Source organism: Anabrus simplex, chromosome 5 (genome assembly GCF_040414725.1).
Source record: "Anabrus simplex isolate iqAnaSimp1 chromosome 5, ASM4041472v1, whole genome shotgun sequence".
Lineage (NCBI taxonomy): Eukaryota > Metazoa > Arthropoda > Insecta > Orthoptera > Tettigoniidae > Anabrus > Anabrus simplex.
Window position 1 is genome coordinate 257,411,101 of NC_090269.1, and position 22,767 is coordinate 257,433,867.

At 39.9% G+C, this 22,767-nt stretch overlaps 1 protein-coding gene across 1 annotated transcript in view; it reads right to left on the bottom strand.

Moving 5' to 3' along the window:
• Positions 1 to 22,767, bottom strand: part of LOC136873961 (uncharacterized) — a 76,066-nt gene that overhangs the window by 7,103 nt on the left and 46,196 nt on the right. The window contains exons 4-5 of the mRNA XM_067147360.2: positions 16,363 to 16,554; positions 3,937 to 4,045 (exon numbers count right to left, since the gene is read on the bottom strand). Of these exons, the coding sequence (XP_067003461.2) occupies positions 3,937 to 4,045; positions 16,363 to 16,554 (301 nt within the window). The remainder of the gene's footprint in view (positions 1 to 3,936; positions 4,046 to 16,362; positions 16,555 to 22,767) is intronic.

The following is a 22,767-nucleotide window of genomic DNA, read 5'->3' on the forward strand; positions in this document are numbered from 1 at the left end:
AAACTCAAATGTAAATATATTCAAAATCCAAAATGCCCGATAAGTACGGGGCTACTTCACATACAAATTTCAAGGAATAGAATATGGGGTTATAACCAATATATCTCACAGAGATATAGATAAAATGGTAAAACAGACGAAAGACTTCTTAAGCAGAGTAACAAATTTTCAGTACCTCCAAGATATTTCATTAAATACTGTTCGAGGTTAATATAACTTTTCATATAATCAAATACAAGAAGTGAAGTTCACATGAACGCACGACATAAGGCAGCAACGTCCAAACTAGTACAATTATTTTCAATAACTTTACAAACATATTATCAGATTTGCTTCCCGGCCATTTTTACAATACAAGTAAACACTATCTGGAAGGAGATATTGATACATGCAAACACATTTTAGACTAATACCAGCTGTGAAAACAAACATTCCATAGAAAACACGAAAGGAGGAATACAAAATCTAAAGGGCTAAAATAGAAAATTTTACAAGAAATAACTGCGTCTTAAACTCCAGATCTGCGCTACTCAGATTGGAAAGGGAACGAGGACACAATGCCTTACACGCACTCTGAGGATTGCTTATTTAATATTGGATGCCAATGCTTCAAGGTTTTCTTGCTCTCGACATCTCTATTGCACAAAGGCAAGTGGTGCTGAAGGCATTCCAAGCATGTCCAAACGAAGTCTGTCAAAGATTTTCCTTCCATATTTCCTCTCAATCAGTCAGAGAGGGGTTGGCAATGACGGTGCACTTCCAACAACCAAGTGGAGTAGGAAAATGTATTTTAATTACACAAAATACTACAAATGTTCATACCTCTGACGCCTCCCATTTTTGCAGCATTGCAGTGCACACGTTCATAATGACTCGTCCTCCCCCTCTTCCCAACAGGCCGTCCCAAGAGTGTGTTAAAGCGGCCAAATGTATATGTTGTCGAAGGGAGGGAAAGAAAAAGGGAAGTAGACACACAGGTGCACGAAAGATGTCGAGAACATGCTAGAATTTTGTCGTAGAAAGTCATTTTTTTTTGCTAGTTGTTTTACGTCGCACCGACACAGATAGGTCTTACGGCGACGATGGGCCAGGAAAGGGCTAGGAGTGGGAAGGAAGCGGCCGTGGCCTTAATTAAGGTACAGCCCCAGCATTTGCCTGGTGTGAAAATGGGAAACCACGGAAAACCATTCGTAGAAAGTCAGATGGTGATGACGTCAACTGGCACAAGACACCGATGATCAAGTGGAAGTATGTTGACAGTCGTAGCGAAGTGCAGAGGCGAAAGGTTGAGCAGCGGTGAGCGGAAATGCCGTGGAGGTGAGTCGAAATCGTTTCAACAGGGATAATAAAATTACCTTCCTTGTAGATAAGAGTACTGTAATTAGCTGCTATCACTTACTGCTGTATATACTGTACCTACTTACAATCCATAGACATGCGCGACCCTACAACATTGTTTGGACTTTATTGGAACAGAAGACGTCACAGTTGAAGGCTTATTCAACTCATTGATGACATATAGCATATTTGAGAAAACTGGGGTTCAAGGACGCATTTTTTGACAAATGATCTTGTCGGAGTTGCAAGTGATAGAGCTGCTATCATTCTTGGTCGAAACAAAAGTGCAGTTACCATAAATGCAATTTACCAATTTTTGCTGTATCACTGTGCCAATGTCCGGCTCCATGGCTACATGATTAACGTGCTGGCCTTTGGTCACAGGGGTCCCGGGTTCGATTCCCGGCAGTGTCGGGAATTTTAACCACCATTGGTTAATTTCTCTGGCACGGGGGCTGGGTGTATGTGTCGTTTTCATCATTATTTCAACCTCATCATGACGCGCAGATCACCTACCGGCTTCATATCGAAAGCCCTGCACCTGGCGAGCCGAACGTGTCCTCGGACACTCCCGGCACTAAAAGCCATACGCCATTTCATTTTCATTTACTGTGCCAATTATAGGCTGGAATTTTCTGCAGCTGATGTGGTCATCAAAGATTTCCCATCATAAGTAAATATGGAGTCTTCCCTTAACAAGCTGTAACCGAGCGAGTAGGCTGCGCGGTTCAGGCCACGTGGCTATTAGCTTATATTCGGGGCATGGTGGGTACAAGCCCCATAGCTTTCCATGCTTTACTAGTTTTGCAAACGCCTTTATTAAGGCTATGGCCGTTTGATTCCCAGTTCTAATTCTGTCCTATCCCATCGTCGTCATGGGACCTGCTTAAGCTGGTGCGGTGTAAAATCAATAGCAAAATAAATAAACAAACAAGTAATTAAATAAATAATAGACAGGTTATACAAAATTAACCACCAGTCACCTAAAAAGATCATGGAACTAAATGTTCATGCAGAACGGCTTTATGATTAAGTCCTAACAATTTGAAGCATCTCAGATGGGTTGTTTCCAACTTCAGAAATTTTTCTGGTGCTAGTGGAGCATTTGAACAGTGCCAAAGATGACCGAAGGAGATATAAAAATAATCGATGTATGGAGGACTAATTAAAAGTAAATTAATCTCATTTTCATATTAAACATTGTATAGATGTGTGATGCAGTTCAGGGATTGGTAGAACTCTGTACTGAAATGTAAGCACGAGATATCACAGTTTATTCTCTCCATAAGAAATGCTCAAACAAATTGAAAAATGGACGATACTATATATATTCATAAAAAGAAAAGTTAAACATATATGACAGATTCTGCTGTGTTGAGGTGGAACCGATATCTTATTATTTAATGTGAAACTTACAATAGAAAACACAACGAAAATGTTCGTATACTTTTCGGTAACTTTGGACGCAGTATGAAAAGAAGAACACCCACTATGTGACTAAACCAAAGAAATTAAGGAACCTCCCCTGTACGAAAAAATTTAAGTATAGTTTTCAATGCAGTCAATAACATATTGGTCCTCTTACGAATCCTGAGGCACACTTAAATGTGACGGGGCGGACTCGTCGCCAAATCAATGAGCATTTCTTGAGGCAAACGGTCCCACTCCTTAATGACAGCAGTTTTTAGGGCCTGAATCGTGTGTGGTGGATTGTCGTCAGTTGGAAATTTCTCTTTTCAGAAAGATCCACGCATGCTCTATGCGGTTCATGTGCGGAAAAGACGCTGGCCACGTCCACCATGTAACCATTCACAGCTGCTGCACGATGTGGACGGGCGTTATTGCCCTGTAGATTAAATCTATCTCCTGCAGTCTCTGTAAAACCAGTTACTTTGGGTCGGAGAATGTTGTGTTCATACATTGCGGCCATCACATCTCCTTGAATGTGAGCCAGCGGTGAATTGCGGCCAGACATGATACCTGCTGATAATGGTAAACCTACAATCTATTAGTAAAGTTCCTCTCTTGCCCTTCATATGCACAGAGGGTTGTCATCAGGATGTAAACCAATTCGCACTTCGTCAGTGAACAATGTTCTGGACTATTGATCACGTGTCCAAATCCGATGTGCTCTAGCCCATCAAACGCGAGCCACCCTGTGATGTCGGAGTGGAGGAGTCCTGCCGGGTATTTCTGAATACCGTCCCCCATCACGGAGTCTACTGCCCACAGTTTGGGCACTTATAGTAATTCCTGTGGCGTCTCAAACCTCATGGTGCAGACTAGTAGCTGTGCATGTAGGTTGTCTACGTGCAGATATGCATATATACCTTTCTTGAGCTGATATACAAATATTCGTTTATAAGAAGAGGGATTAGGGATTGGAATACTTTACCAAGGGAGATGTTCGATAGATTCCAACGTCTTTGAAATAATTTTAAGGAAGGACTAGGTAAAAATTTTAGGGAATCTGCTACCTGGGTGACAGTGCTAAATGCGGATCAGTGGCGATTGATTGGTTATGGACTAAAATGATTTTGAATATTACTTAACAAACCTTGTGTTGACTATAACTATACGGATTGTGCTACAACGTACCGTAATTTGACGTAAAGAGAAGTCCATGTCAAAGGACTGTATGTAAAGAAGTTCTCGGTCTATTCCCACTTGTAGAGATCCGAACACCTCCAAATTGTGAACTTCCAACCTGAAAGCAGCATACAAAGTACCTTTTAAAACTTATTCATTTAGGTTCTCTGCATTACACAGGGGATAATAAATGTATGAATAAATGTACGTCATTGCTGGTGACTGCATTTCGTCGTATGAAATTTTATCTGTGGCATGTGGCAATACCATATAACATAAAAGAAAGGGATTACTTCATCTATTGAATTCGACTTCGCATGTGGCTTCAAATCTTAGATAGTAAGAATTTTTATTCCCAGTTTGTTATATAAACTATTTTAATATATCTGTGGCAATGAACGTTGCGTAATAATGTTAGTAAGTAAACTCGTGTGCACTACAGAGGTAGAGCGGCTCTTTTCAGGCACACCCCCAATAGAGGAGACCTGCATGTACCATTTCAACCACATACCAGCCCTCCTGCAGGTTTTAAATTTCTCGCAGTACCAGGAATCGAACCCGGGCTCCCTAAGATGGAATTTGCTACCTGCGAACATTAGGGACAATCCCTCTCATCGCAAGTTTAAAGTGGCGTGCCGCTAGTACTTGCTGAGCGAATCCTGCTAACTTGCTGGATAACTGTTGAGTGAATGAAAGAATGAATGGGATGAATGAACTGATTATTGTAGTTACGTCACTTAAGTGTATTTTACTTTGTGTATTTTAAAATTAAGGATTCTATTATAGTCATTTTTAATATTATTACTATTGTTTTTGCTATTAATATTATTTGTGTTATTTGTATTTGTAAATACTGTAGAAGTTATGTACATGTATACTCTTCTAGTGGTTAAGTGCAAGAGAGGGATTTGAGCCCTAACTTCGCCACCAATAAAGACATTATCTATCTACCTAAGATTGCAGCTAATAACACTAACCCTTACGCTACGGAGGCGGACGGTAATAATGTTTATATACCGATATGTGATGTAATGTGTGTCATTTTAAACAATTTATGGTGAAGAAAGATATTTTGTTATAACGTGACGGAAGTTCTTCATTGTACGTTGAGTAGAGCAAAATTCATATATTAAATTGTGTTGTAAGATATTTCTTAAACGACGGAATCCTTCAGGAATTCGTTACTTGACGACCGCAGCGTTCTTAGCTGATGCTATTCTTCTCAAAAAATTGCTTCGGGACTTCAGTCTCTGTCGGGCTGGTTGATGGCCAAAAAGTGGATGTCTTGACTCAATTTTTTGCCTTGTCTTTTCAGACGCCGCAGATGGATGACCAAACTTCACGACTCGGCATTGACACGTCTCATGCATCTATCTGTCTTCACAAATGAAAGTCGAAGTATAGATATAAAAATAGACATGAATTCCAGGCATCCTACAAACATAAACACATGTAACAGAGAATGTAATACACTCAAGGACCCTAAAATGATTAAAAATTCGTAAAACATCCCGAGATCACCGAAGTGGAGGAGTTTGCTGTGTGTGTGTGTGTGTGTGTGTGTGTGTGTGTGTGTGTGTGTGTGTGTGTGTGTGTGTGTTAGAAATTGGGGTTCGGAATCATAACAACACTAAGCAAGCAAGCGTAAGAAACTTTTGGGATTGTAAAGAAGAAAACTAAACTGGTGCTGCATATTCTGCAGTTGAGAACCACAGTTCAAGGGCTGAAGTTTTAAGAGTGGTGGGGTGAGCCTCCATGACCTTCCTGTTAGACATCTCAGCATATAAATACGCATTTTGTGTTTAGGCAATGATGCTTCAAAGACAGATCCCGGTGAAGTGTGATACCAAGATGTTTTGGTTTATAGCAATGAAGGAGCGTTTCACCTCGCTATGTAACATTCAGTGTCCTCTTCGCTTCTTCATTGCACAGGTGGAAAGTGCAAACTTTCATTTCGGTTGGATATAGCTTCAAATTATTTCTGTGTGCCAAGTTCTTCCAAAGCAAATGACAAAGCATTTTCTACCTCTACAAAGCTACTATCTTGTGGGGCTACTGCAAGTATCATTGGCATAGATGACTCGCGTGCCTTCTGTTCTGGGCTGGTCATGTTGTAAAGCAATTGCGCTAAGACACTGCCTTGTTGTATAGACCATTCTTATGGGGAGGCCAACGATTACTTTTCCCAAGGAGAGATACATAAAACCTTACATTCTCGTGAGAAGTTCTTATTAGTCAGGTCAGCCTGAACCGTAACAGAGATGAACATTCTCACTGGAACTAGCCTATGTGTAAGTAAGGTCAGCACACTGCTTTGCTGAAATTTGACGTTCAAGCTCGATATATTAACTGATATTGTTCGAGCTACAAGATAGTAGGAATCATTTGTAACCTAATACACCCAATTGTGCTAGTAAAACCGTAAAGATTCCCTCTGGCTCCAAACTGGAATTGCAACCACGGGACGCAAAGTGAGTCTAGTACTGTTTCTACTTAGTTATGCGAGGCCCTACACTTTAATATTTAGACCTAGCATTCATGGGCAGTTTTCTCTCGCGTTGGCCAGTTTACAGCTGTTGGAATCTCAGTGTATTTACGAGCGGACAGAAAGGCGCTACATGTTCACAGTCTGCAGATAGCATTCTAGAAGATCAACATGAATTTTATAGAAAAAAATACAATAAAATATGTTCGTTGTCCTTACGCATTAGAAAACAGTGAAGGAAGAAAATGTGGATCCACCCAGACGGCAACAGTTCAGCCAAAGGACGACGGCGCAGAACGGGCAGCCGAATGGCGATCCACGATGGGGCGGATTCGATGCAGCTACAACGACAAAGAGGCCACCAACAGGACATTGTGAGAGGAAGTGATAACGGATGGGGTAAGTTTCTTAGATTGTTGCAGGTAAACTGCGGAAGTATTGGTAATAAAATTGCAAAATTCGAAAACTTAGTTGATGCGAGTGACCCTGATATAATTGTGGAAACAGAGAGTTGGTTATCGGATAAGATATTGTACCAGGAAATGATTGTGGAGCCAGAGCATGGGAAAGATCTCAGGTAGTGTTCGGTTTCTTATTGGAGCAGGTACAGAGATGGATAGTATCGCAGGGCGAATAATAGATGGTAAATCTTTTTGATAGAATGTATTAAAAATATTCACAGAAATATCACCCTGCAATTGGAATTTCAAACTCAAATTTCCAGCTAATATTTTCCAAAAAGTGATAATAAAAGATCGACGTTATTATATTCTGAGACGTCTACTTGTTTAGGAATGTCCAAAATATATATCACTCTTCTATAGACCATATACACCCTACAGTTAATCTAATATGAATTTAAATATAAAAATATCACTTTGCACCTTGAATTTCGTCAAGTTCATCACTTATGGTGCAGGCCTACAGTCTTTCTAATATTTTGAACATAAAATGAACACACACTTTCATGAATAAGTTGATAGTTTAAATGAAAATATTTGATCACTTGCTGTACGTCTCTACAGTTCATTTAAGTTGAAAATAAAGTAAAGTAGTGCATTTGCAAATCCTAAAGTTCATCTAGGTGAAATGAATTCAATTTATGAATGATTTTAAAAAGAAATTTACAGCAAAATATGAACCTTTCTTGAATGATTATAAATTATGAGCTGATATTCACACGAAGCACTTGTTGGAGCACTGTAATAAACTGAGTGCTTTGTCAAAAGTCAGTCAGTAGGATTACTCACTCAGAACATGAGAAGATCATCTGGAATCTGCTTACAAGTGTTGGTATTGTGCTGTACGGCGACTTGGGGCCTGGAACATTCCACAGCGTGCAGCCAGGGCTCGAACTTAGCATCGGCGGTGTGACAAGTCCGTTCAGTGAAGATACCACGTTAATCTCCCTCGTCGACGTCCCTCGATGAGTAACATAACTGAAGAAACCACGTAAATCCCACGTTGGAAGCGACGTTCGATGCAGCAGAATTTCACAGCACTTTGCCAAGATTTCCGTTGTTCTTTGAGGTAATGTCGAAACACGGAGAGTTCAATTGGCACTATAGAGCTCACAAATACCACTAGAATTGATATAATGCACTGACACGAGCTGTAATGCACAGTTCTATTCTCATGTTAAATTTACGGTGTTGAATTAGAATTCACAGTCCATGCTACCGTATGGTTTGTAAGTCAGGTTAATGGAGTAAGGACTTACCATCGTTTTCACTACGGAAAACACAGCTTTTATATACACACAGTTCATGGAATTAAGGTTTAACACTGTCACGGTTCATAATTGTCACTAATTATGTCTGAAGTTCAACCGCAGAACAATAATCACTGTCCATAAGCACTTGAAAAAAATGTTATTATCGACAGTCTCTACAACAGTCTCTGAAATAATACTGTTCATAGATTAAGACAATTTTACGGCTGGACTTAAAACACACGAGTCTGTACTACTTAATATTGTCAAATACAGTAGAGACAATACGCGACACTTACGGATTTAGTCTTGATAAAATGGGAGACAATTCGACGGTGGCGCTCCTAGTGACTTGACCTGAAAAGTCGCGCTAAATTCAAATATCAATGGAAATGCATATACGAAAATGGATAAATAAATTACGTCTAGAAAGAAATTATTATTGAGATATTAACTTCGAAGTTGCCAAAGCAATTCTGGATAAAAGAATGAAGAATTATTTAAAAGGTTATTATTTTAAGACTGAAATTAGACATATAAACAAAATGTGAAATGGACTGCTGTGAAATGGGTTGATTTTTCATTAATGCATTACTCTTTCTGCTTTAGCATTCCTGCCTGAACTTTTACGGTTAGATTTGTCTTTTTTCTCATTTAAGAAACATTGCATCATCGCATTAAGACACTTGTCAATAGAAATATCGGCACATTCCTTACACACATGATGCAATGAATTAACATTTAAAAGATGGACAATTATCCTCTTAACATGAAGCCTACTAACAGAAAGAAAATCTATAAAATCCTTGGCTGTATAGTGGAGGATTTTTAAAGTCGCTGGCCTGGAAATGATCTGAACAGACCTTATAATTCTTATATAAGTGTAACATCCCTTCTTTCTCGTACACCTTATCCAAATCACTTCTGTGACATTTCAAAATCCACAGATCACACCTACAACAACACATCGGTATTGAAAGGTTAACTGCAGCACTATACAATAAAGTATGCGTATTGTATTTTAAGCCAGTTAAAATATGGGTGGAGAAGGTCAGAAGATTATGAAGTACTATAAAAATCTCTTTGTTACTGGAAGAATATATATGCAAACACAATATTACTTACATTTTCTTGTCACGAGGGTAGCGAAAGAAAGACAGCGCTTTCTTCTCTACTTCATAGTTACTGCAGCCAAACACAGCACATACCTTTCACCTCATGTTGAGGGGAGATATCAAGGAATGACACACGCTACTATTTAATTATGTCAACTCACGAAAAACGTATAAATAACACCAAAAACTTCACACACAAATACACGTGCTCTTATGACAGAATCAGTAGTTTTCAGGTCTACCCGCTAGAGAGAGCTCCAATAGCTGTCCCTCGATATCTCGCTCAGTGTCGCGTATTGTCTCTACTGTATTTGCTATTGTCATGAAAAGTTCTTAATGTTCCTTTGGTTTCTCGTAGTAGCGATCGAAAGATCGAGAAAATGCATATAAAAATTAGTCACTTCTAGACCTGTTATTGAATGAATGCCTAGTGAAATAATGTCTCACACAGTTGACTATTGTATTATTGTAGGAGAAATACGTCTCAGAATTATAAAAATGGTCTCAAATTAGGATTTTAGTTCATCACACGCAATGACTTAGAATATTGTCACAGTTCAAAGATACAGTTCAGAATTACATGAAATTGGCAAAGTTCACAATGACGTATACTGATAAACGAAATATTTGACACTTCACTATTTCTATTATTACCTCACTCAGTTAACACACTTCTGAGTATTATCTAACGATGATTTAGTCGGAGAAACTTCTAGAATATTTCCTTCGTCGCGGCGCGGCAGAAACTTTACTAGCGACGTCTTCGCACTATTTCAACGTGTTCGAGTGTGACCACTACTATGTCCTCGCGGATCGCGACTGAGCATACTGTCCTTCATAAATGCAGAACACACACTGGCTATAACCTTGGTCCACTGACCTATTTATACCTGTCTGCGAGCAGCGCTCGGCATCAGGTGATGAAGGGTGATAATTCCTTCCAAACTTTAACTTATCATATTTCGGAAACCACTGGACGGATTGATCTCAAACTTGCAGGGTTTCACTTCCAGAATATTGGCTACAATTCAGCATTGGTCTCATGTTAATTGGTCCAGGCGTTAAAAAGTTCATAAAATAATTTTCGAGAGAATTCTGAAGGGGAGGGAAGCTACAGGCAGCGGTGACGTCACTTGACCTTGCTCGACTTGCGCTCTCCCTCACGCAGCGCAGTGAGACGAGAACATTCTCTCACACAGCTGTTCATGCATCGGAACTTAACTGTATGCTCAAAAATAAAATTTATAACTCGTATGTGCCAGGGCCTATGGCTTCCTGGTACAATATATCATTCAGAAATATTCAGGTCAAAATTTCTAACGTTTAGACCGGATAGAGGTTCGAAAGGAGGGGGAATTTTAATTGGTGTTAGGTCAGAGCGAAGCAGTACGTTAAAATGTGTCCTCAATGACGGCGAAATAATTTGGGTGGAGGTAAATAATGCACCCTATAAACAAAATATAGTCATTATTGGAGCTTATCGCCCGCCGAAATCAGGTTTAAACACGATCACTCGTCTTTCAGAATTGGCACGTGCAAATATAACCTACGGGAAAAGAACTATGTTTTCAGGGGATCTAAACCTACCGTCATTAAACTGGGCTGGGTCAAATACGGCGGGGAAGGGGCTATCGCAGGAAGCAGTTAACTTATTAGTGTGAAATAATGGTTTTTCCCAAGTCGTCACAAAGAACACACGTAAACGAACACTTTTAGATATTTTTCTACTCAGACCGGATGACATAGTTATATCTTGTGACGTAATTCAGGGGATTAGTGACCATAGTGCCGTGGTGCTCGATCTCTCTTGGAAAATTTGAAATACGAGGCATGTAGGAATTTCTAAGACTATTTGGTGCTATGCGCGGGGAGATTCCGTAGGTTTTCAAAACTATCTGAGGTTGTGCTATACTAACTGGTTAAAGGAGGGCAAGGGAATGGACAACATTTGGGAGAACTTCAAAACCATTTTAACTACTGGACTGAATAAATTCGTTCCCAAAAGGATAATTAGGGAAAATTCAGATCCGCCACATTACACTGCGACTATTAGGAAGCTTAAACGTACGACGAGGAGAATTTCAACAGAAGAAATAATAATGATGCGTGCAAAGCGGAGTATAGAAGTTTGGTGAAGCTTTTGCTAACAGAAAAGAAAGTGGCCGAAGAGAAATATCTTGACAATATCTTAAATAAAAATCGAAATTCCTGGAACCTTTATTTAAATATATATGAAGATTGAAGGGAGAGTACAAGTCAGTTCCTTCTCTTTGTATAGGAGGAGATTTACTGGCGACAACAGATATGTATAAAGTGGAAGCGTTAAATAAGCACTACGGAAAGGTTTTTAATCCGGTGGCACAGTTATTCAGGGACAATTTTTCGAAAACCAATAATGATTTCCAAATTAAAGCTTCATTATTCCGTAAAGGTCCTTTTAAACTCAGAAGAAGGAAATCTTGTGGGCCATATTCTATTTTACCGAGCTCGATAGCTGCAGTCGCTTAAGTACGGCCAGTATTCGGTATTCGGGAAATAGTAGGTTCGAACCCCACTGTCGGCAGCCCTGAAGATGGTTTTCCGTGGTTTCCCATTTTCACACCAGGCGAATGCTGGGGCTGTACCTTAATTAAGGCCACGGCCGCTTCCTTCCCACTCCTAGCCCTTTCCTGTCCCATCGTCGCCATAAGACCTATTTGTGTCGCTGTGACGTAAAGCAACTAGCATATTCTATTTTCGGAGAGGCACTTAAACTCGGGGGTGAAGCGATACTGTCATATTTAATGAGAACCTTAAATATATCACTGAACAATACAAAGGTTCCAGAAGATTGGAAATCGGCCATTGTAGTTCCTATTCACAAAGGGGGTGACAAGAGCGACTTGAAGAGCCACAGACTGGTTTGACGTCTATCGTATGCAAACAAATGGAGCAATTAATAGTAGATTATTTGAAGCTAAAATGGGACTCTTCTGGAATTATATTTAAGGGGCAGCATGGTTTTAGGGAAGGCTTCTCCTGCGAAAGTCAGCTCTGTTCCGTATGTCAAGATATATCGGATAAGCTCGACAGTGGGTCAAGGATTGATGCAATAGTAATTGATTTTGCTAAGGCATTCGATCGTGTGCCACATGACATCCTCCTTAACAAGTTAGCGCGTACGGGCATTGACATCAGAGTTGTGAAATGGATACGAGAACTCAATGGAAGAACTCAGAGGGTGCGCGTGGGAGAAACGCTATCTTCCCCAATAAGTGCTACGTCTGGTGTGGCTCAGGGTACCGTTATTGGGCCAATTCTTTTCATACTTTTCAAAAATGATATGCCTGATTCGATAAAATCGGAAGTGCGCCTCTTTTCCGATGATTGCATCATATACTAGGAGATAAAGGCAGAGGAGGACGGACTATTGCTTCAGCAGGATTTAGATACGATTGAAAAATGGGCGCGTGAAAATCGAATGAAAATCCACAGCGGAAAAAGCAAGAAATTGTGTTTTAGTAAAAAGAAAATGACAGGAAAGAGGGATTACGAAATTGGAGGGGAAAATTTTGTGGAAGTTGATAGTTGTAAGTACTTGTGTGTTACTATTAGGAAGGCTTAAACTGGTCAGAGCAAATGGAAAATGTAGTTACGAAATCCTGGAGATCGTTACATTTTGTTATGCGGAATCTCAATAAAGCTAATTCTTGTGCCAAAAGTAATGCTTATAAATGCTTGGTAAGACCGATTCTCGAATATGGATCTGCGTGCTGGGATCCGTACAGGGTGGGTTTAATCCATTCCCTAGAAAAAGTGCAAAAAAGAGCGATGCGTTTCGTAACCGGTAATGGGAGGAATACCATTAATTTGGAAAGTCTTGAACCTAGAAGAACTAGAGCTCGCCTGCCTGGTCTTTATAAAAGTCTAATAGGAAGGGCTGCCTTGGGTAGTATTAGAAATAGGTTGGAACCTCCCTCATACTTATCGAGAAATGATCATAAGCATAAAATTAGGGCCAGAAACCAGCATATGGACGTGGGCAAGTTTTTCTTCGTAAACAGGACCATAAGAGATTGGAATAAATTACGTGCAGCAGTCTTTGATAGATTCCCCTCCGGTATCCAGTCATTTAAGAAGACCATTAGTGAAAAGTGAAAGTTGTAAATTACGGACACTGAATTTGTGATTTTCTGCTCGGCTTAGATTGTGAAATTAGTAGTTTTTCTTGTGGTGTTCTCTTTCCAGGGAATTGCTTGTTATGCTCATGTTTTTGTTGTTGTTGTTGGGTAATTACCAATGTTTTAACTTTACTTTATTATCATTGTAATGTTAAGCTAGTAGTAAGCTCAACCTATAGTATTGTAAGCTGTAGTGCTAGGCACTGGAAATACTTAAGTTGTGTGTGAATTTGTATATTATGATATTGGAGTTAGAAAGTTAAACTAGTAGTATTTCTTGTAACATTTTCTTCCAATGGAATTGCTTGTTGTTCTCTTGTTGTTGTAGTAGTTGTTGTTGGATAATTATGTTTTAACCTTACGTTATTATAACTTGTAGTGTTAAGCTAGTAGTAAGCTCAACCTATAGTTTTGCAAGACGTAGTGTTAAGTACTGGAAATAATTGAGTTGTGTATGAAACTCTATATGATGATACTGTATTTAGAATGTTAAACTAGTAGTATTTCTTTTAATATTTTTTTAAGTGGAATTGCTTTTCGTACTCGTGTTGTTGTAGTTGTTGGGTAGTTATGTTTTTAACTTTATTTTATTATCACTTTTAGTGTTAAGCTAGTAGTAAGTTAACCGATAGTATTGTAAGCCGAAGTGTTAAGTACTGGAAACACTTAAGTTGTGTGTGAATTTGTATATAATTACGCTGGATTTAGAAAGTTAAACTAGTAATATTTCTTGTCATACTTTCTCTCCATTTCTCTCCATGGAATTGCTTGTTGTACTCTTGTTGTTCAACTGTGCATTATGTAATTCAGGAAAATCTACACCGCTTCTATTTTTCAAGGGTGCAACTTTTAAGAGCAGAGGAATGCCAGCTGAGGGTACAATTCTCTGTGGGTTTTACAACGCGCCGTCATCAGAACCCAAACTTTACTGCATCTGTACTCTGGAGTGACGAAGCCACATTTAGGAATAATGGAGTAATAAATATCTACAGTGCTCATTAGTGGACTCGTGTCAATCTCATGTTCAACGTGAAAGGGCCTTCCAGCAGCGCTGGTCGGTAAACGTGTGGGCTGGAAGTTTCTAACGTAATACCATGGGCTTATTTACTATCTACATTTCTTGCAGGATGCCATTCCGGAACTAATAGAAGACGTACCACTTCAATTACGTCAAAGAATATGGTTCCATCAAGGAGCAACGGTACATAGAGAAAGGACTGTGCAACGGTATTGGTCGTGATGATTTCATACGATTTTCGCCAGATCTCCTGGTTTAAAATCGCTCGACTTCCCATCTGAAGTCCGTTGTGTATGAAAACAACAACCTGAATACATTTTTGAGCTAAAAGGTCACATTTTCATTTAATGAATAAATGCTGCTAAACGTGCAGACGGGATTGATTCGACGCATTGCGATGCGCATTGCTGCTAATGGGGGCAACTTCGAACAGTTACTATAGATCAGTCAATGACGTGTATGCTACTTTACTGTGATGCATATTGATTTATTTTATTTTGTATTTTATATTGTTACTAGCTTTCGTTCGCGGCTTCGCAAGCAAGGAATTAGTTATAATATCTATTCAAAGAACTGGCGAACACTGGAAATTATACAAAAATGTCCTCACTGGTTTTTGAAAAATTACGGATCATATTCTTTTCTTCGGTTTACTGGAGCTGTATTTATTCTTCTTCCTTGACCTGAAAGTATTTGGTGATAGATGGCAACCCAGTTAACTTAGGCAGCAGGCAGGAAGCAGGTAGGCCGTGTAAACTCCTTCCTCCAGCAAGTCAGTGTTAGTTCTACATCAGACATTAGAGATTTACTTCTTTGTTTGAGGTCTAAGCCAACTTAAAGACATCATATTATGATAAGAAGATCATAACCATAATTATTCCTGCAACATTGTTTTTGTCTGGTATACATGTTTTAGTTATCACATAATCTGTTTAATTTTTAATTGGTTGAAGATGGTCACTAAATGGCTGAAACTAGTTCCAAAACTGATGTAATATAATTTAATTGATATATTGTACTGTATTTATTTCTTATAATTGCACTTCAATACGGAACAAAAATTATTTTTGTAGCTTACAATTCTCTTGAAGGTCCACAGTCATTAAGTCTTCAACATTCACATTTCGTTTTGCTCCTCTAGCGTCCCAAAAGCGGGAGTACAGTTTTTCATAAATTATTCCTTTAACATTTTAGGTAATTATACAAATTATACAGTATATTAGAAATGTGTTTTTATATATAAATGTATCGTTCTAATGACGCCATACTCCATGTGAACATGTGATAAAAGAATTTCGCTTCTTGCCATCTTATTCAGCTAGAAATTCGCAGCTTTCCTCTTGTATTTATTACGCCTCCCTTAACATGTCTTTTATCACCTCAATTTCTTCCCATCCAAGGGCGCCCACTGAACCAGACCTCCACACCCCCTATTATTAGCAGCGCTACCATCACCACAGCCACCAACAGCCGTGCCATTTTCCCTATTGTCTCCCACACGTTTCCGGTTTTTATTTTCCTCCTGCACTGCCAACTTCCTACCCCCACTCGATACAGCTCCAGCGTAATCCCCATCCTTCAGCACTCAATCTGCTTACTCAATAAAGACTCTCCCATATAAAGAATGCCCAGCTGAAGACCAGCTGTGAGGATTAGATAATTTTTAAATAGCTACTAATTAAATGACTGTTTGTCGTTCATGTTCAATAACTATATGTGTGTGTTTAGTGAATGGGTCATCCTAAATTAAATTAGTTCAATGAAACAATCAGTGTTTTATTAGCAAAATTATATTAGTAAAATTAATATTGTTTCGTAATATTTTCGTTGCTTAATTAATGCCAGTCTAGAATATACTTTCTTTGATACGAATATTCCTTAATTAATCACACATTTGCACTGCGTGAGTGCCTATCATTTCTTATAGGGAATAAGGCTCTACTTACTGCATGTTACCTATTCCCCATGTTGGCACAATTTTGGCGAGAGAGCCCTGTAACTCGTACGCCGCAGATAAAGGAATTCTACTGAAGCTGATACTGAATTCTGCCTTGAAGTCAGTCAAGTTGAGGACCAAGCGCTCTACCTCGAACTGCGAGAGATGGAGGGCTGTCACGTTTGCCAAGTAGCCCTGGAACCTGTAAATTGGAGACAAAGTGGTAGATAACACTCGTTACTCAAATGCTTCTTGTAGGTTCGTTACTATTCCGTTTTTATCCATTGAACAATTTATTATCACACATACAATCTTGAGCGTTAATGTTCAGTACTTAATGAACATAACATATCAATTTAATCATTTCTTTTAATAATTCATTTGACTTCACTACATAAATTAAAGGCAAAAAACAGCCGACGTTTAGTACCTTTGACAATTGTATTGAATTAGCTGCCATGAAGTATACATATTACAGGCATAAAGCACAACTTAGTGAGTAACAATATCCCTCTCCCACAAACACCCCACCACTACTATGACCTCGTGGCTTGAGCTCAGTTTCCTGTGTGCTAAATCTTTCCTCTCCGTAATAATATATAATAATGTTATTGTCTTTACGTCCCATGAAATACTTTTACGGTTTTCGGAGACGGCGAGGTGCCGGAATTTTGTCCTAATTTCGGTTTCAGTAAATCTACCGACACAGGGCTGACGTATTTGAGCTCCTTCAAATACCACCGGACTGAGCCAGGATCGAACCTGCCAGAGCTTTAACCATCTGAGCCACTCAGGCCGGCATTTTTCCTCTCCGTTGTTCGACTCTTCTTCTCGTCGTACTCCATGGTATGGTAATTCATTTTTCTGACTTTCATGGCCTCTCTCCCTTTGTGGATGAGACATGATACGATTATGATAGTTGTATGAGTCAACTAAAAGGGCCGTCTCCTCAAGGGGTCTCTGATTGAAACAGCGTGAATTGGTGATCATGAGGATCCTAGATGAGTCCGACAGTGTTTCATTTAGTTCACCAGGCTACTTACTTTCATGTTTCTTGTCTGACCTTCATTGTCCAAGTCTTGTTCTCTTCCGACCAGTCATTGTTAGGTTTGGAAAGCCTACAGCAAGTTGGTTAGGCGGAACTAATCACATACCTATGAGCATGCATTCGGGAGATGGAGGGTAAGAATACTACCATCGGCAGTTCTGAATATAGTTTGCCATTTCGACACCGGAAAATGCTGGGTCTGTATCTCAGGTAAGGCCACGATCGCTTATTTCCTAGTCCTAACCCTTTCTAATTCCACCGTAGCTGAAAATATAAGGTGATCGGAAACAACGTCCGGCTCCATGGCTAAACGGTTAGCGTGCTGGCCTTTGGTTACAGGGGTCCCGGGCTCGATTCCCGGCAGGGTCGGAAATTTTAACCTTCATTGGTTAATTTCGCTGACATGGGGGTTGGGTGTATGTGTCGTCTTCATCATCATTTCATCCTCATCACGACGCGCAGGTCGCCTACGGGTGTCAAATCGAAAGACCTGCACCTGGCAAGCCGAACATGTCCTCGGACACTCCCGGCACTAAAACCCATACGCCATTACATTTCATTTCATTTCATCGGAAACAACATGAACCGCGTACGCGAGCGTATTATAATTCGACATCTCGTTCTGCTGAAGTTAGCCAATCAGATCACTTGCCGGCGAATTCAAATGGGCTCTGCGAGGCGGTGGCCTAAGACCGCCTTAAGAGCTATGCCGAGATATCAGCATCGAACACAATCGCACCACGGATTTCAGCCGGTGTCACCTCTGTGAACTAGGAGGTCCGTGTTCAAATCCCTCCTCTGGCGAAGTAATTTTCTTTGATAGGAGCACTCTAGCCCGTCTTAATCCACATGCAGATATAGCAATATCACGTTGCAAAGCCCATTTGAATACACCCGCGAAGTGATATGATTGACTAAATTCAGCAGCTGATAGAATGACAATAGCGCGAGATGCAGATTTTTCAAACTATTATTTATCAGCATGACCAATCCTGTTAGAGCGACGTTGAACTGCCTGCAAAAAGAAACCAACTCTTTCATTTCCACGCCCTTCACTTTATTTTGCCGATACCTTAATTCTCCTCTTAAGAGGGGATGGTTAGCTAGTTGTACTTCTTGTGAATAGAATAACCACTCTTACTCATGGCCTTCACATTTCTTTAATTATACTCTCATTCTTCGAGGTGTCAGAACTTCTTTTCCTTGGTTCTTCTTCTCTTTTCGAATGGGTCTACTCGCGACCACGCTTCTTCACGCTTTCAATCAATCAATCAATCAATCAATCAATCAATCAATCAATCAATCAATCAATCAATCAATCAATCAATCAATCAATCAATCAATCAATCAATCAATCAATACTGATCTGCATTTAGGGCAGTCGCCCAGGTGGCAGATTCCCTATCTGTTGCTTTCCTAGCCTTTTCCGAAACGATTTCAAAGAAATTGGAAATGTATTGAACATCTCCCTTGGTAAGTTATTCCAATCCCTAAATCCCCTTCCTATAAATGAATATTTGCCCCAGTTTGTCCTCTTGAATTCCAACTTTATCTTCATATTGTGATCTTTCCTACTTTTATAAACGCCATTCAAACTTATTCGTCTACTAATGTCATTCCACGCCATTTCTCCGCTGACAGCTCGAAACATACCACTTAGTCGAGCAGCTCTTCTTCTTTCTCTCAATTCTTCCCAACCCAAACATTGCAACATTTTTGTAACGCTACTCTTTTGTCGGAAATCACTCAGAACAAATCGAGCTGCTTTTCTTTGGATTTTTTTCCAGTTCTTGAATCAGGTACTCCTGGTGAGGGTCCCATACACTGGAACCATACTCTAGTTGGGGTCTTACCAGAGACTTATATGCACTCTCCTTTACATCCTTACTACAACCCCTGAACACCCTCATAACCATGTGCAGAGATCGGTACCCTTTATTTACAATCCCATTTATGTGATTACCCCAATGAAGATCTTTCCTTATATTAACACCTAGATACTTACAATGATCCCCAAAAGGAACTTTCACCCCATCAACGCAGTAATTAAAACTGAGAGGACTTTTCCTATTTGTGAAACTCACAACCTGACTTTTAACCCCGTTTATCAACATACCTTTGCCTGCTGTCCATCTCACAACATTTTCGAGGTCACGTTGCAGTTGCTCACAATCTTGTAACTTATTTATCACTCTATAGAGAATAACATCATCCGCAAAAAGCCTTACCTCCGATTCCACTCCTTTACTCATATCATTTATATATATAAGAAAACATAAAGGTCCGATAACACTGCCCTGAGGAACTCCCCTCTCAACTATTACAGGGTCAGACAAAACTTCACCTACCCTAACTCTCTGAGATCTATTTTCTAGAAATATAGCAACCCATTCAGTCACTCTTTTGTCTAGTCCAATTGCACTCATTTTCGCCAGTAGTCTCCCATGATCCACCCTATCAAATGCTTTAGAGAGGTCAATCGCGATACAGTCCATTTGACCTCCAGAATCCAAGATATCTGCTATATCTTGCTGGAATCCTACAAGTTGAGCTTCAGTGGAATAATCTTTCCTAAAACCGAATTGCCTTCTATCGAGCCAGTTATTAATTTCACAAACATGTCTAATATAATCAGAAAGAATGCCTTCCCAAAGCTTACATACAATGCATGTCAAACTTACTGGCCTGTAATTTTCAGCTTTATGTTTATCACCCTTTCCTTTATACACAGGGGCTACTATAGCAACTCTCCATTCATCTGGTATAGCTCCTCCAACCAAACAATAATCAAATAAGTACTTCAGATATGGTACTATATCCCAACCCATTGTCTTTAGTATATCCCCAGAAATCTGATCAATTCCAGCCGCTTTTCTAGTTTTCAACTTTTGTATCTTATTGTAAATGTCATTGTTATCATATGTAAATTTTATTACTTCTTTGGCCTTAGTCTCCTCTTCCATCTCGACATTATCCTTGTAACCAACAATCTTTACATACTGCTGACTGAATACTTCTGCCTTTTGAAGATCCTCACATACACACTCCCCTTGTTCATTAATTATTCCTGGAATGTTCTTCTTGGAACCTGTTTCTGCCTTAAAATACCTATACGTACCCTTCCATTTTTCACTAAAATTTGTATGACTACCAATTATGCTTGCCATCATGTTATCCTTAGCTGCCTTCTTTGCTAGATTCAATTTTCTAGGAAGTTCCTTCAATTTCTCCTTACTTCCACAGCCATTTCTAACTCTATTTCTTTCCAGTCTGCACCTCCTTCTTAGTCTCTTTATTTCTCTATTATAATAAGGTGGGTCTTTACCATTCCTTACCACCCTTAATGGTACAAACCTGTATCGCATTCCTCAACAATTTCTTTAAACCCATCCCAGAGTCTGTTTACATTTTTTATTTACCGTTTACCACAGATCATAGTTACTTTTTAGAAACTGTCTCATGCCTGCTTTATCAGCCATATGGTACTGTCTAACAGTCCTACTTTGAAGACCTTCCTTTCTATCACATTTATTTTTAACTACCACAAAAACAGCTTCATGAACACTAATACCATCTATTACTTCAGTTTCCCTATAGAGCTCATCTGGTTTTATCAGCACGACATCCAGGATATTTTCCCTCTGGTTGGTTCCATCACTTTCTGAATCAGCTGTCCTTCCCATATTAACTTATTTGCCATTTGTTGGTCATGCTTCCTGTCGTTCGCATTTCCTTCCCAATTTACATCTGGCAAATTCAGATCTCCCGCTACAATCACATTTCTTTCCATGTCGTTTCCCACATAGCTGACTATCCTATCAAATAATTCTGAATCCGCGTCAGTGCTACCCTTTCCCGATCTGTACACTCCAAATATATCAAGTTGCCTATTATCTTCAGAAATGAGCCTTACACCTAGAATTTCATGTGTCTCATCTTTAACTTTTTCGTAGCTTACAAATTCTTCTTTCACCAGAATGAACACACCCCCCTCCCACCATTCCTATCCTATCTCTACGATACACACTCCAGTGCCGTGAGAAAATTTCTGCATCCACTATATCATTTCTCAGCCATGATTCAACTCCTATTACAATATTTGGTAAATATATATCTATTAGATTACTTAATTCTATTCCTTTCTTTACAATACTTCTACAGTTCAACACTAACAATTTTATGTCATCCCTACTTGATTTCCAGTTCGCTGTTCCCTTATCACCGCTCCCTAGGCCATCCCGTTTCCCTGAATGTACCTCCCTATTACCCTTCCAAACAAATTTCCTAACTAATACGTACCACTGCGGTTTAAATGAAGGCCATCCGAGCGCAGATCCCTATCTCCTACCCACCCATTAGGATCTAGAAATTTCACTCCCAGTTTCCCACATACCCACTCCATAGTCTCATTTAAATCCCCACTCACCCTCCAGTCAGTATCCCTCCTACACAGTATTCCACTAATAGCAATCTCCGCTTTCTTAAACTTCACCCGTGCTGCATTTACCAGATCCCACACATCTCCAACTATGTTGGTACTTATATCAGCTTGCCTTACGTTGTTGGTACCAACGTGAAACACTACCACCTTCTCCTTCCCCTCCTCCCTCTCTTCTACTTTCCTCAACATCTGCCTCAACCTAATTCCTGGATAACATTCTACCCTGGTTCCCTTTCCTCCACACACTTTCCCCGCGTGTCTAACGATGGAATCCCCCATGACCAGAGCTTCAACCCTACCCACCTCATTTGATCCCCTCCCCTCCTGGTCAGCCCTATCTTTCTTGATAGCTGCAGAAGCTACTTCCTTCTCCCTTTTCTCCTTCCCATGACCCCGTTCCACCTGTCTTTTCCTATCCTCTACTCTACATTTCCCTTTCCTACCTTTTCCCTTCCTCCTACTTCCACGGATCTCAGCAACAGTTCCCTGTCCCTCATCTTCCCTCTGTTGTTCTACCTGGAGTGACTCGTACCGATTTCGCACAGACACCCGTCCTGAATTCTGATCCTGAATAGAGCCCTTAGCCTGCAATCTCCTTCCCCTTAGAACATTAGACCACCTGTCTTCTACATCTCCTCCTTTTCCTTCCCCTCCCTCTTGTACACCTACTGTAACCTGTACATTGTTTGAGGGAGTCCTATCTTTGATCTCTGCCCGTTATTGCCAGATCATCTGTTGGTGTAGCTCCTTTCTTTTCTCTGACCGAGAAGTACCTTTCATATTCAGAGGGATTACCACGGGCTTTCTTCAGCATCTGTTTCACAGCCTGTCTGTTTGGTAAGTGCCAGACCTAGCTCTTTTATATCCTTCTCAGTCTCCGTCAGCTATGTGGTGCGGACTTGAAAAGGTGAACACGTGATTGGTCA